This window comes from Dermacentor silvarum, chromosome 7 (genome assembly GCF_013339745.2).
Source record: "Dermacentor silvarum isolate Dsil-2018 chromosome 7, BIME_Dsil_1.4, whole genome shotgun sequence".
NCBI classification, from domain to species: Eukaryota; Metazoa; Arthropoda; class Arachnida; order Ixodida; family Ixodidae; genus Dermacentor; species Dermacentor silvarum.
The window spans coordinates 154,922,555-154,938,978 of NC_051160.1; the positions used below are offsets into that span (position 1 = coordinate 154,922,555).

General features: G+C 43.9%; 1 protein-coding gene across 1 annotated transcript in view; it reads right to left on the reverse strand.

Annotated features, from left to right (window-relative positions):
• Positions 1 to 16,424, reverse strand: part of LOC125947236 (uncharacterized) — a 136,587-nt gene that overhangs the window by 38,101 nt on the left and 82,062 nt on the right. The window contains exons 13-14 of the mRNA XM_049671647.1: positions 15,775 to 15,823; positions 12,848 to 12,915 (exon numbers count right to left, since the gene is read on the reverse strand). Of these exons, the coding sequence (XP_049527604.1) occupies positions 12,848 to 12,915; positions 15,775 to 15,823 (117 nt within the window). The remainder of the gene's footprint in view (positions 1 to 12,847; positions 12,916 to 15,774; positions 15,824 to 16,424) is intronic.

The window sequence follows — 16,424 nt, forward strand, 5'->3', positions numbered from 1 at the left end:
CTCGCTGTTTCTGACCTGGCCTGTGTACTAGTGTTGCCAAGTACGTCAGTTCGTGTGCGTCATGCCAACGTCGAAAACGTTCGACCTCTCTTCCCGCCGGCCCTTTGCAACCATTGCCGTGCCCGTCCGTTCCCGTTGAATTTGTGCGCATCGACTTATACGGACCCCTTCCGCTTACACCCGCGGGTCACCGCTGGATTGTCACTGCAGTGGACCATCTCACTCGCTACGCTGAGACGGCAGCTCTTCCTTCTGGTGCGGCCTCTGAAGTCGCCGAGTTTGTCCTGCAAGCCATTATCTTGCGCAATGATGCGCCTCGTGTTCTTCTAAGTGACCGTGATAAGACATTTCTTTCCCATGTTGTTGCTGAAGTCCTGCAAGCCTAAACACCATTCATAAGACCACCTCTCTGTACCATCCCCAGACAAATGGTCTTACCGAGCGTGTCCATCGAATTCTGTCGGACATGATCTCCATGTATGTGAAAGACGACCACACAAACTGGGACACTATACTTCCTTTCGTCACGTTTGCATATAATACTGCCGTTCAACGCACAACAAACTACAGCCCCTTTTTCCTCGCGTACGGCCGTGCACCGTCTTTTGTTTTGGACACCACCTTTCTCTCTACGCCTTCTGTTCCATCCACATCTCTACCAGAGGAGTTCGCCGCCCGCGTCGCCCACTGCCGCGAAATTGCGCGCGCCCACACCGCGACCATTAAGGACAAGAGGAAAGTCCGTTATGATACAACCAGTCGTGCCATTTTGTTCCGAACAGGCGACGAAGTGCTCCTGTGGACACCTGTTCGAGTGCCAGGGCTATGTGAAGAATTTTTTCTCAGGTATCACGGCCCATATACCGTGCTTGAAAGAACATCTGCCGTGAACTATCGCGTAGCTCCTGTTACCTCGGTTACTGACCGCTGTTGCCGCAGCACTGAAATTGTGCAAGTCTCTCACCTGAAGCCGTATCTTCGGCGTTCCGACCGATTCGGACTCGCTGCCTTACCGGCCGCTTTCGTGAGGGGGGGAAGTTAGTGTGAGCGCTAACTGTGCAGTTCATCATCGTCTTCATGTGTATATACCCATCCTCATAATCATCATCATTTCGTCGGGTTGGTGTTCGTGGGCTGTCTCACGCTGTGTGACAATAGAAGAGCTCTGCCTTCGTTCCGGGCGTCGTATCACATTATATATAAACAAACATTACGTCCCTAATCGCTAATTTACTGTGTCATGTCTCGTACCAGCATTTGCGCACATGTCTTAATTTTCTGCTGCGTCTAACTAGACATTTTATTGCGTTAGCATCGTGTCATGTGTCCTTTTCGTGTGGCTGTCATTTCGACGCGGTCATCAATTATGCGTCTAATCCAACTAGCCCCGCTCTCCGCCGCGATAACCTTAAAGCCGATACACAATCAACGTTATTGCCCATGCGTATGGCGTATTTCCTGTTGAACAAACTTGCGGTTGCATAAGGCCTATCTCAAAATATATATATATATATATATATATATATATATATATATATATATATAGTACAATCATGCGCTAAATATAAACACGTTTCAAATAAATACATGTTAAATTTTGCTCGCACATTTAATTTCGTGAAATCCAAATAATTAGTCCCTCGGACACAGTGCATTTTGTTTTTACTAATTGGATCCGGGATAAACAAAATATGCTGCGCTCCATCATCGTTAACATCATCGTCATGAGCCTACTTAATATAACCACTGCAACATGAAGGCCTCTCCTAACTATCGCTAATTACACCGGTCTCGCGCTAGCTAATTCCAAATTGCGCCTGCATATTTCCTCATTTCTTTAACCAGCCAAATTTTCAGCCAGGCTAAACTGCGCTTCCCTTCCTTTGGTACCCATTCTGTAACTCTAATTGCCTAAATGTTAACTGCCCTACGCAATACATAGCCATGAAAGCTCCATTTCTCCTAATATCAACTAGAATGTCGGCTACCCCCATTTGCTCGCTGATCCAAACCGTTCTCTACGTGTTTGTTATAGTTAAGGCTAACGTTTTTTTTTTTCTTTCCATCGCTCTTTGCACGGTTCTTACGTTGATCTCCAGCTTCATTGTTAGGCTCTGTTAACTTTCTGCCCCATATGTTAGCACCAGTAGAATGCAATGATGGTACGCTTTTCAACGACAGTGGTAAACTTCCAGTCAGGATTTCGGTAATACCTGACGTATGCAGTCCAGCCATTTTTTTATTCTACCGTAAATTTCCTTCTCATGGTCAGGGTCTCCTTTGAGCAATTCCCCCAGATAAACATACTCCAGCACAAACTCTATCTAGAGGCTCTGGCGATTCTGAATTATTGTTCCCTCTCCAGGCTATTGAAAATTATCTTTGGCTAATGTATATTAATCTTCAACCCCACTTTTACACTTTCTCGGTTAAGGTCATGCATCACTTGCTGTAATTCGTCCCCAGTGTTGCGGAACAGGACAATCTCATCTGCAAAACGAAGGCTGCTGAGATATTCGCCATTGATTTTCTCTCCTAAGCCTTCCCAGTCTAATAGCTTGAATACCCTACGAATACTTCAGTGTGTTGATATCAAAACCCAAAGTGGCAAGCGATATATTACTGTAACGTCTTTAGAATGGAGTTTTGCGGTCTGCTGACAATGGTTCGCTACGTTGCTTATCAAGTTCCCAGATGGAAACGACAGCCGTTCAAAACAGTGTATTTTTCGGAAGCGTACTTCAAGCAGCTGTGTTATATATTTTACACTAGCAGACAGTTCTCGCCCCGGACTCCCTACGCTGCTGGTTATCCCTGCTCCAATTTTCCTCCACCTCAAACTGCTGATGTACGTGAGAACGATACACTGGCGCTCGGCACCGGGCCGCAGACTGCTCACCTTCTGTTAAATTAAGTCATGCATTATTGCACTGATTAAAATAGCATATGAGCTATAGTTAGGGGAGATCCAATCTAATGCTAGGCATCACTCAATCTTGGGGTCACTACTCATACCGGCTATTAGAGGACAAGACCTGTAAGCGATAAACTGTATGCCGTTACATGTGCCTTCCTCGGCCCTTTAGGCATTGACCATCATAGAGACTTCATAGGACATGACCTTTAGTATTAGCACCTGATGAATCAATTATGCACAAAGCCAACACTCTGCGTCCATTAAAGAATTAAGTGTTCGCTGTAGACTCTCAATTCACGCCGCACGCTCCATACAATTAGCTCCGCCATTATAACGTGTGCACTTTTGTTCTCTGCTCACAATATCTTCCTGAATAAATAAATATTATTGTGCCTATAGCTTGCTGGCTAACTTCTCGTTGTGTTTACTCTTTGAGCCATAACATCGCACTTATGAGCGAATTCTTATGTGAGCACACGGAATGAAACGTAACAACATATGTCGCATATAGAATGCAACCGCTGTTCTGGAAGTGTTGATTATCAGCCAAGGAGTTAGGGCTACGCAAAATAGAAGAGTCCGAAATGACAAATTGTAAGAGAAGTGTCACAAATTACCCCCCCCCCCCCCCCCCCCGTTAGGCTAGGCCTGCTCCTTTCTTACTTTACCCTGATGGCCTGCCTTTTCTTTGTATTGAGATAGCAATTATATGGACGCTTTAAGCGCATTTTTACCGTCGCTGCCGTCGTCGCAGTGAGGTTCCGTGTAAATTCCAACGGCGATAAAACCATCGCTGCGCGCCGTCCGCTGCGTGTGGGAGTGAAAGCATGCGAAGGTGAGCCAGCAACCGCAGCCTAATCTCGCGCACGCGAAAGAGGAAGGCGGCCGGACGCGCGCGCGGTCTTCGTTCGCGCGCGAGGCACGCGGAAGAGGCGACGCAGACGGTCGGGGGGTGCGTTCAGCTGATGCGGCTACTTCTCACGGAGCTGCCGCGCGGGCGCCTATCTTGAAAGCGATCTGCGATGGGTACAAAGTGCATGCGCCGAGTGCCGGTATAGCTTCGTATGCGCTGTGCTTTCGACGTTCAGCTAGCGAGAGCCAGCGCGAAAATCAGCGAAAATCTAATTTCTCGCTGCCGCTGGCGCACTTTCTCACTCCAGCGTTTTGACGAGTTTCCGCGGCCATCGAGCGAGATTTTTTCATGTTTTCCTGTGCGTGCGTCACACCGTGCTTGTTTATTTAGTTAGCAAGCGAATATTTACAACCTTACACGGTCGATAAAACTACTATCTTTACTTCGTATGGCTTGTCCAATAATTTGCTATTGCAATCGATGCTGCCACTTTAGGGCGAAACTGCGACTTTCTTCACTGCGTTGGCATATCTACCGTCGCGATAGATGCCTTATCTATGTTCTATGGCCCCTTACACACATCCACGGCTTGGAGTCAGGACAATAAAAGTGGAAGGAGGAAACAAATGTGAAGTCAATGTATTTCTCTCTTTCGTCAGAGGTGTCCATCAGGCGATCGTATTCAGTAGTCAAAAGAGAAGCTGTTTTTCTTTGTATGATGAATGCTTACCGAAAAATAGTCAGACTTTATTGCTACAGCCATCACACTCGATGCTATTAGCTACTGCCAGCAGCATTATCAGAAAAGGGACAACTAAAGTGTAGCCTTTAAACCTTACACCTGTGACTATCGCATACGGAGGTTAAGAGAAAACATGGCGGGGTCGTTTTGTTCTCCGTGTTTAAACAGTTTGCTATTAAAATGAGCGTAATATCAGTGTTAACTTTATTTCTTGCTTTCATTTGCAGTGGCCTTGTTAATATGTGTCTACAATGAGTTGTTTGCAACAACCCATGATTGATTATGTTACACTATTGATTAGGTACGGTGTATGATTAATGACATTGCTGAAATGTAATGTTGACTAGCACATGTTAATGTTGAATTAATTTCTCAAGCTAATAAAGTAGACACATGTCGGAATTTCATTCAGTGTTTTTATCAAACTAATTACGTTTGTGAAACCAAATAGGCCTACTGTAGTTTCATTCCGTGGGAATTACCTAGGGGAGCGTGGTCCCTCGTCATCGGGCCTTAAAAAAACTCTTAGCCCAACCTTACTCGGTTTAGAGTGTATGTTGTGAATCGAAATAAAAAGTTTCGCTTTTGTTTTTGTTGGTTTGTTGAGGCTGCCGTTCCCGTTACGTTGATGATGCACGCCTTTGTTCTGTCACCGTCCTGAGGGCACCTCCTCATCCTCAGCTTTGCCCTCACTAAAGGACCAAGAACACAAGGGATGGTTTGCATTCATGTCCCCGTTTCCACCATCTTAGTGCAATAGCACGTCGAGACGCTGAGTAAACAACAAACGTGACAGCACGACAGGCCTCTCTTGCCCCGCACAAGAAATAGGTAATGGTGACAATGCAGCGAAAAACTCTCACCACGTCAAAAAGCGGAACAATTTCCGTGTGATAAGAGAGTGCACTGACATCAGCGTGTCGGCCGGATTGGCGTAGAAAGACGGTGAGAAGCTACGTTCATGACGTCACGTGGTAAACTCTCTATACTGCCCACCACCACCACAGAGGTTCGAACTCACTCATGTGGTGATGTGCAGCCGGAAGCACATCACCACAGGAGCGCTTTGGCGAATAGCAATTTGTGCGATATTTTCCACACCACACCTACTTTGAGAGTATCGGTGTATCGGATTTCGTCTTGCACGGAAACGGTCACAAATCTACAGAAAGTCGTTACAACCCTAGAACTAAGGCTGGACGACCTTGAAAATTGCTCTAGACGATCAAACCTAATTGTGTATGGTGTGATAGAAGAGGACAAAGAAAACGAAGACGCGCTAGAACTTGCAGTAAACGAAACAATTGTCAAAAAGTCCTCAAACTTGAAGCTGTAAGTATCGAACGTGTTCATTGATTAGAAAGGCCAGATACCACTAAAACAAGACCAATAATTCTTAAACTTCTCGATTTTAGGGACAAAAACAAAAATCTTGAGAAGTTGTTTCAAATTAAAGGGATCAGGTTTTTCGATTTCCGAAGATTTCTCAGCTCGCGTAAGAGATTTAAGAAGAAAATTATTTAATTCTGCCAAATCAAGGAAAGAATGCAGTGACAAAGTGAATCTAATTTATAATAAACTGAGAATAAATGGCGATATGTTCTACTGGGATGAGGAAAATAATAGTATACCCTCTTTGAAATCTGGTCCCATCAATTCTGATCAAAAAAAAAAAACCCACCGCGGCCCTCGAAGTGCACTGACATCAGCGTGGCGGCCGCCTGCGTTCCCGCCGAACTTGATATCCCAGTTATCCTATTTGAAACATAAACGCCTGCAGCATATTGAAAAAAACTGATTCCCTTGAAGCCTTCCTTCTTACATATGAACCAGACTTTCTAACACTAACAGAAACTTGGCTAACAGCTGATATTAAAGATCTTGAGATAGCCCCACCGAACTATGCCATCATCTGGAAAGACCGGACGACACGAGGCGGAGCCGTGGCCATTCCAGTAAAGGGAATCCCGTTTTCAGTGTTACCCGATGTGGCGGACGTTGAGGCTATCTTTTGTAAGCTGTGTTTCACGTCTCGCACTGTAGTCGTGGGCTAGGGTTTATCGTAGTACTTCTTCTGGCCTCGACACATTGCGCCGGTTGCATGAATACACGGAGAGAGAGAGAGAGAGAATAAACTTTAATCCTAAAGAGCACGCGAGCGTGGGTAGCTCCTCCGCTCTGCAGTGGGTGGTCCCCTCAGTCCAGGAGTCCAGCGGCCTTAGCTGCCCTTCTCGCTTGACTGACCAGGTTGAGCTGCTCCGTCGAGTCGGAGCAGGACAGCTCTGCCTCCCATTGCCGTGTAGTAGGGTGTGTTATGGGTGTTAGCTGTGGTGTGCTTGCGCAAGCCCATACCATGTGGTAAAGTGTTGCACATTGATCACAGTGTGGACACTTATAGGAATACTGCGCAGGGTGTGTGGCGTGGTAAAGACTCAAATGTGGATATCTGTTTGTTTGGAGTTTTCGCAATATTACGGCTTCCTCTCGCGTCAGAGCATTATGAGGTGGAGGTAGTGTTCTCCGTGAAAGGCGATAGTGTTGTAGGATGTGAGTGTAGGTTAATGGTACGGGCTCTGGTTGGAACTGCTCGGCGCGGTCATCTCGCGGCTCCCGGTGTGCATGCACTCGGGCATAGGCGTGTGCCGGCTGATTGCCGCGCAAGGACTCATGCCCCGGAGTCCACACGATTTGTATGTATGGTGGCAGCTGGTGCGCTCCATTGCGATGTGCAGCCCTGGAAATTTTGGCCCTGGAGTAATTTCTGCATGCTCTCTGAGAGTCCGTCAGAACTATGACGCAATCCCACTGCGGTCTCGTCGTGATGGCTAACGCTATCGCTAGTTCATCTGCCTCCGCAGCGCTCACTCTAGAAACCGACGATGCATTTATTTCGGTCCCGTGATTGCCGACTACGCTGGTGACGAATGCGGTGGTTCTTGCGGTGCTGGCCGCGTCTACGTACAAGACATTGGGTTGATTTCCATACTTTCTCGCGAGCGCTTGCGCTCGGGCTTGTCTCCGTCCGATGTGGAAGTTTGGGCGCATGTTCCTGGGAATCGGTGAGACGTGCATAGTTTCTTGTATTCGTGTTCGGATTTTGGTCAGTGCGCTGGTTTCCGTACGGAATATTCAAGACGTCCCAAGACGCAGCGTCCCGATATTGTGCGTAGTAGTCTTTCCTTCTGGCTTACCAGGTGGGCCTCTATGATTTCCCGTGCGTTGTTGTACACCCCTGTCTCCTCGAGGCGAAAAGTAGCCGTTCCGGGTGGGAGTCCAAGCGCTTGCTTATACGCCTTGCGTATCAGCCAGTCGAGTACCTTCACTTCCGCGTTCCTTAAACTTAAATACGGCGCCGAGTACGTAATGCGGCTCACAATCAAAGCCTGCACTGATCGAATAAGGTCCTGTTCCTTGAGTCCCCTCTTCCTGCTGGTAATTCGTTGAATCATGCGCAAGATCTGCGTTGTCGTGTGTTGTAGCTTCTGTATGGCGTATCCTCCGCCCCCATCCTTTTGTAAGTGTAAGCCGAGGATCCGAAGTCTGTCTACCTTGGTAATCTCTCTAGGACCTATTCGCAGGTGGATGGTTGGTGCCGGGGCTGTTGATCGTCCTCGTGAGCGCTTCTCGATTATGAGGAGCTCCTACTTCTCCGGCGCGCATTGCAGTCTGCATGTCTCCGTATAGCTTGAATCATGAATACACGGAGCAATATGCATCAGGGTCGAGATTAATATTCGTAGGTGATTTTATTGCTCACGAAGTGAACTGGCAGACAATGCAGTATTATTCACCCTGTGCGGATGTATTATTTTATTTTATGTTATCCTTCAGCCTCACTCAAATTGTAACTGAACTTAGAGCACTGCACGGGCCGATTTTTTCAGGCCGGGCCCGGCACGCGCACGTTATTACATTGGGCTGCCCACCCGAGACCGACCAAAAGTTTTATGGCAAAACCCGGGCCCGGCCTAAATAATCTACGTTACCCGCCCGGCCCAGCCCGCCAACCCCTTACCTTAGGCCCGAGCCAGGCCCGCGCCCAACTCGAAACCGGCCCGAACCCGACCCGAGACCGAAAAAGATCACCGATGTGGCAATAAAAAAATAAGGAATAGAATGAAAGGAATTTATTCTTAAGGCATAAATACATGTCATATGCGATTATGAACACCATTTGAGCTGTCTAAACGCAAATACCGGCGCGCGAAATAGTACGAATCACCCTGCCGAGCAGTATCGCCAGCTGTTTCCAACGGCGCGACCTTGATGCGGCTCAATCCACTTCTATCGCAGCACCGCCACAGTATTTTTCTACGTCGGGCGCCTCACTGCAAAGCATGCGCCGTGCCAGCCGCTCATCCCACTCAACCGTATTCTAGTACACTCTAGCCGAAGCGCAGCCACGATCGGTCGTGAGCGCAGCGCATGAATGGTTTAAATGGAGCAAGAAAGCTCCTGGTTCGTCCATGGTGCAGCGTAATGCGCTGCTGCTAGGCGGCCGGTTGAGAACATGCGTGCAATCATGGATGGACCCAGTGCCATATTTCAGCCGCGTGTCGAATTATCTTACTCACCAGTCATAGTTTTACCAATTCGCCTTTGAAGAATCAGCAAGTCGCGAACGGGCTTACACCGCGCTGAAAGCATTAATTAAATTGATTTAGGTAAGGAATACAAGGGCATCCTTTAGTTTGAGGCGACTTCAGTGTTTCTGGACATTTCCATTCTGTTCCAACAGCGTCAAATACGACGGAAGAAGAAAAGGGAAGTACACAGAAGTAGCACTGCTAGCTTCCAGCTGCGCCGGGGCAAAAACAGGTTTTTCAGAGTCGAGACGCGCGAGGATAACTCGCTGCACGTTACATACACACCTCCAGAAAGGGTAAGCCCGAGCCCGTGACTTTAGGGTAAGCCCGAGCCCGTGCTGTGCTCTAACTGAACCTACACGTGTACAGGGATCCAGCTGTTTCATACTAGATTTATTATTCCTCAACAATCACTTTATAAATGAAAAAAACTAAATTAAGCTTACTCGATGGCATTTCTGATCACAAGATCACCTTTTGCACTGTACCCCTTCATGACACCCTTATTCCTCAACAAATCGTCGCATGCCCTGACTACAGTAAAGCTAACGGCACTAGTATACTTGATTACCTGATTAATGAATATGACTCGTTCCTGCAACTTTCACTTAACAGCAGTACGGACATTGATACCTTGTGGCTCGCGTTTAAAGTGATTATATTTCACTCTATAACCAATTACATACCAACTGGAAGAAAGAAACTTGGTAAGCGTAATCCATGGATAACTCGCGACGTTATTCATGCCAAACGTAAAGTAAGCCGAATGCGAAAATTGCTGAAAACTAAACCATTCAAGTTCACGCATCACGACCTCAGCGCAGCTACCCAATGTATGAAATCAAAAATTAAGACAGCCAAACAGTTGTACTTCACTAGTACACTGACAAACTTTTTGAAAACTGCTCCAACTAAGTTTCGGAACTACATTAACCCAAAGAATCGTAACGACAACGGAGCCACAAATGAAGAAAACATACTCTGCTAACTTGCTTAACGACTACTTCTGCTCCGTTTTCACAGAGGATGACGGCACAATACCACAAGCAGGCTCTACTATAAATGAGCCACTAGAGCCGCTTACACTAACCGAAACAGGCATACTTAACCTACTACTGAACTTAGACCCAAAGAAATCACCTGGACCTGATAGTATACCAAATGCATTCCTTCGCGGATACGCTAGCTGGATGGCCAAGTACTTAATAATTTTTAACAAATCACTGTCCTCAGGCGCCCTCCCTAAGGATTGGAAAACAGCTAATGTAAAACCAATTCATAAATCAGGAAGCAAAACAGAACCCTCTAACTTCAGGCCAATCTCACTAACATGTACAGTCTGTAAACTACTAGAACACATTATCTTAAAGCACATAACCAAACATCTTGAACAGGAACAAGTACTAACAGCTTGTCAGCATGGTTTTTGCAGAGGAGTTTCCACGGTCACACAACTAATTGAGCTTGTTCATGATGTATGATCGAGTATTGATCAACAGAAACAAATAGACCTAATCTTTCTAAATTTTTCAAAAGCTTTCGATCGCGTAACACATAATAAATTAATTTATAAACTCGAACTTACCTTGGGAAAAGGACCTATTCTCGAATGTATCAAGGACTATCTTACTAATCGCACGCAATTTGTAGATGTAAATCAGCAATATTCAATTAAATCGAGCGTCAGATCCGGCGTTCCACAAGGAAGTGTTCTGGCTGCAGTTTTATTTGTTATATACATTAATGATCTGCCTTTTATTACTCCTGTCAATGTTAGAATTCTTGCTGACGATTATGTTCTGTATCAGGTAATCAATTCGAATAAGGATCATCTAACTTTGAATGACGCTTTATCATTAGTAAACAAATGGTGTAACGAATGGCAAATGACTTCGAACAATAAAAAATTGGCCACAGTATCATTTACGAGGAAAAAACACAGATCAGAATTCAACGACGCTATAAATAACGCCACACATAACGCAGTGTAAGAGTTCAAGTTCCTCGGCTTAACATTAACACACGACTTTAGATGGGAACGCCATGTTAACAACGTTACCTCGACCGCACAAGAAAAATTGTTCTTTCTAAACAGACGTCTCAGACTAGCAACCCCAAACACAAAGCTACTAGCATATAACACACTTGTCAGATCAGTATGAGAATATGCTAATGTTGTTGGTTTCCTTTCATTAAAGAACTCATTAACAAATTGGAAGCAGTTCAAAGGAAGGCACTAAGATGTTCATCTTGAAACTGCAGCGCGCACACAAGAAGCGAAGACAATAAGGCAAAGGTAACAAACAGGCGCTGACTCGCCACTCAGCGCCTGTCTGTCACCTTCGCCTTATTGTCCTCGTTTCTTGTGTGCGCGCTGCAGTTTCAAGATGAATAGTTACCAACTCGCGCAACTTTCAGTACTTTTACAATGCACTAAGATGTATTTACAATAAATATAGGTTCACCCACGGAATTGGGTTCACCCAATAAATAAATTATTGGGTTCACCCAATAAAACAGACTCACCCACGGAATTGCTAAAACAGGCCGGTATCCTTACCTTACAAAACCGAGCAAAGCTTGCGCGGTTTAAAATGATGTACCAACTTATTCATAAGGACTTAAATATATACGCAATATAGATAGCTCAAAATACTTATCCATAACACAAACACGACCCACCCGAAATAAACACACTCTATCATTAAACGAACACTAAGTTCATAGGGAAAGTCATAAGCATTCCTTTTTTCCCTTTAATGACGCGTGAATGAAACAAGCTGGACCCAACCATTACAAACAGCTAACCATATCTACTTTTTTAACATTAATCGAAAATAAATTGCATGCTTCACAATTCTGACCTACCTGTGTTACCATTCATTTCTGTGCTATTTTATTCTATTTTATTGTATATATAATCCCAATTTATTTACAGATTATCACCTCTTGTGTACACCTGATATTAATACTTTGTAGTTTGTCATTGCTGAGTTTCATTGTTTATTTATGCTAACTTTTTACCTCTTTACCAGTTGTTTATTATAACGTTTTTCGCCTTGTAATATTCTGTTATATACTGCCTACCATTCTTCACCGCTTATAATTGTTATCTTATTGCATTACCTCTTGCTATTCCTAAGCATATGCAATGTACATGTTGTATTTAATGCTACGATTTCGTTCACCTTTGTCAATTGTCTCCCTTTTTTATTACTCTCGTTCATTTTTAATACAATTTATTGCTTTATTACTTATGCCAACCATACTGTTTGTCTTTGCTAATTGGCAAATTATTGTATGCAAACTAAATATTGTATTAATTGTTATCGTTATATTCTAAGACAACTATTTACATGTCTTTCTGTTATGATCCCTGATGGGATCGACAGTATTATAAATAAACAAATAAATAATTAAATAAATAAAAGCAAAGTTTACAGACGCACTAGTAATCACAAAAACGTTTCTTATCTACCCAGTGATCAATTTTCCGGCAGGTATGGCATTCTGTCTGTCGTAAGGCTTCTGCTGCTCTGTCCAAATTTACACACCTTTTTTTCGTAAGTGCTCTTTCCGTTGGCCGGTCGCGTTAGCTAATCGTATGTTCAAAATTATGAATTGCTAGTAAATGCTCTCACGAACATTTGCAGCGTAAGAACGTTTTGTGTATGATATAATGAGGGGGCCATGCTCTTTACCATGTTCCTCGCCGCTTACAATGTTGCAACTTCAGACAGGATACTCACGTTTCTCGAACAGATGTTGAAAGATTGCTCTGAAGGCATCCACAAGAGACATAACTACATATGTTTCTCTGAAAATAAGAAGACTCAGTTAATTAGCAATACCATATTGGTAAATTTTTCTTAAGTTTCGCAGCATGTCACTTTTCCTTAAACAACTCACGAAGAACAAGAAAAAAACTTCCCTAAAGGATTGCGTTGCGAACAAGGATATGTAATTTCCAGCCACCCTGGCGGCTTTGAAAAGCTTTATGGCTGCACTCACAGTCAACATCGGCCACCATGTTGGATTGGGGCTAACCGGCTTAAAACAGCAAACACAACCTAAACAAGCTTTCTACGCAATAAAAATAACTCTTTCTCACAAGTTTATTCAAGCAGTAGCCCAAATTCAGTATATAAATATATCGTCATTCACACATATCATTGCAAAGGTGGCGCCAAAATCAAGTATGAAAGAACCACGGTTTAGTGAAACCGTCGGCACCGGAAAAAGTCTTTATAATGCCAGCGTCTTTCGTATAAACACAGTTCACCAGTTTCGATTTCTGCAACAATAAAACTTCTCTAAGCGTGGTCATTTGATTGCGACTAAAAACAGTGAAAATTTATGATTTGAAATTTGAGCACAATTTTGATGCCACTCACCACCATGAGTCTGATCGTGGTCATATTCAAGAAATAAGTTTCTCGTGACTTTTATTATTTCGTTTTCATCAGAGGCACGACTATTTATATCATGCAGGTATACTAAACAAATGTTTTTTTTTCCTTTTATTCAGCATTTTCTTCAGTATACCCGTCTTCACTGCATCAGTGAAAAATATTAATAATTTTTGTGTTTATTTATTCATTTATTTATTTATTAGTATACCCTCAGACAGGTCTTACAGAAAAGGTGCGGTTAAACTGGCCCAGAAAATTTAAAACAAGAGAGCAATAAAGCAACCTAGAGTAAACGTAGCTCAGTATATAGTGCTAGCTTAAAAAATGTACTGGTAGGTATTTCAAAAAATGAGAAATATAAAGGAACAGTGAAAGTGGTATACAGTGTGACTGCGTTATACAATATTCGCAAAAAAATTCTTGACATGATCATGTTTTGCTAGGGCAGCAATGCGCACAGGAAGGCGATTCCACTCTTAAGATTTGCGTGGTAGGAATGACCGAAGCAAAGTATTTCTTCTGCATAACGCAACACCGAAATTGTAATAACGATCTAGCCGACATTATATTTATTCAGGAGCTAAAATAAGTTCGTCTCGAAGGAACAGGTGCTAATGTGGTAAAAAGACGGAGAAAAGAGATTTGCGCCGGTGTGCTAAGGATGGCAGGTCGAGGTTATACTTTGTTCTATACACTGGTAGTTCAGTTATAGTTAGAGAGGATTAAGCAGGCAAAAGTATTCTGAACCATTTGTAACATTTATTAAGTGTTTGTGCTTAGAGTCTCAGAGTGTCGCAGCGTATTCGAGTTTTAAGCATAAAATTTTACATAAAGCCAACGTTTATGAGCTGAACGCGCTTGTGAAACGTTTCGGCAAATGTATCATAATGTTCATTTTGCTTTGTTAGTTACGTAGGTAATGTGAGGGGGCACGTTAATTGTTTTGTTTTTTGAACGCGGAGCCATTTGTAACGATCCACTGCTTCCAAAGGAATGTGATTGATGTGTCAAGTTTGTAACTCGCGGCTAGATCTTGTTGTACGCATGAATTTACATTTGTTAATATTCAACTCCATGCAACATTTTGGCACCAATTCGCAACTGTCGCGAAAATTGTCTGTGGTTTGAAGATCAGTTGTTAGATTAGTTAGACTACATGTGTAAGTCGGCAAGTCGTTCATGTAGATAAGGAAGAGTAGCGGGACAAGCACGGAACCTTGCAGTACGCCAGAGTTCACAGGGGTGAGTGAGGAGTTCACCTTGTTAGATAAAACGAACTGCGAGATGTTCAAGAGAAAATGTTCAAGCTTGGTAAGAAGTTTCGAATCGTAATTAAGAAAGCCTAATTTGAAAGGTAATAACTTATGGCACACCATGTCAAATGCCTTCGAGACGTCTAAAAAATGTAGTATGCCACAGAACCATGGTCAAGGATGGTCAGTTATGAGCTTAGTTTCCCATGAATAGATTTCCGAAAGTGATGTCGTAAGTGCGAGAAAAATTAGTTTGACTCGAAACATAGACCAGATTTGAAAAGAGAGTGTGTTCCAGTAGCTTGCATCGGATGCTGATGAGTGAAATGGGCCGTTGATTAAGTAGGGAGTGTTGATGTCCTGCTCTGTAGTTCAATCACCTTCACCATCTTTCAATGGTCCGGGAGATAACCATCGTCCAGTGACTGCTGAAACATTTTTCTCGTATAATGTAGGGCTAACAGGTACTTAAAAAATGGAATAACTTAATTGCAAGTAAGGGATGACGAAACTTTTAACGTACTGATCAGATTTTCTACACCAATAGGGCCAAAACTATTAGGAGACATTGAAATATAGTCACAGTGCTCCACGGCCAGCTGTGAGATCAAAGCTGCAGAGAAATTGGTTATAAAGACTTCATTAAGAACTGCGCAATCATTAGAAGGGATGAAAGTTCCCGTACTGTCAGCAAGGGTTATGAAATGTATATATTTTGCCTTTACGATAACGAGAGAACTTCCTGGGGTCGCTTTTAAGTTTAGATATTAGGTGCTGGGTGTATTCCGTTGATGGATGTCTGTGGGAGTGTAATTGGGATAGGCGTTTACATTCACTGTAACTGTTTGTTCAGTATACGCGGATTCAGTATAACGAGGTTCCACTGTAATAAAGACACTGCGTACGACTTAAATGACACAAAGAAACCTATATATGCATAAAAAACACGTTGCAATGACGAATGGTTGTGCATTGCCTATAAAAATTGACAACTGCTGCATGATAACGTACTTGAAGTTAGGGTAGCGGAGCATTCCGGCGACGTAAACCAGTGGGATAACTGCAAGATGGTGCAAAGACGACTATAGATGCGAGGCATGAATGACAAGAAGAAAAATTGCGCGAAATCCATCAAAAATGAGAATAAAGTAAACGAATATAATGTGCCCGTGACACACGGGGATTCCAAAGGCAGTTAGACTAAGCAACATCTACCGGTGAAGCGCCGGAGCGCTGTGACACACGATAGAAGGGTATCTCTTTTCGGTAAAAGCAGTCGCGGATCCAGGCAGTGATTTTCCTACAGACCCCCTTGGGGGGTGTACACCTCCCCTCCCCTTTGTTTTTTCAGAAGGCACCGCCTTAATTCGCAACGACTTTTCTTTCTTTGGTTTTTACGCGCGACGGAAAATTTTGCGTAATAGCGCCGGAAGAAGGGCATATGGACGCGAAAGGACACATTGTACATAGCTTGCTTGTGATGGGAGACTCCAATAGGAAAGAAAGTACGGCGAATACGACGACCACCCGGGCTTCAAAGCGTGAGGGCCAGTGCGCAAGCGTGGGAAACGTGCAGCAAGGCGGTGTTGCCGCGTGGTGACACCTAACAGAACGCCGCATCCGTCCCCGTCAACGGCGGTGACACGCCGTCTGTAAGGCCG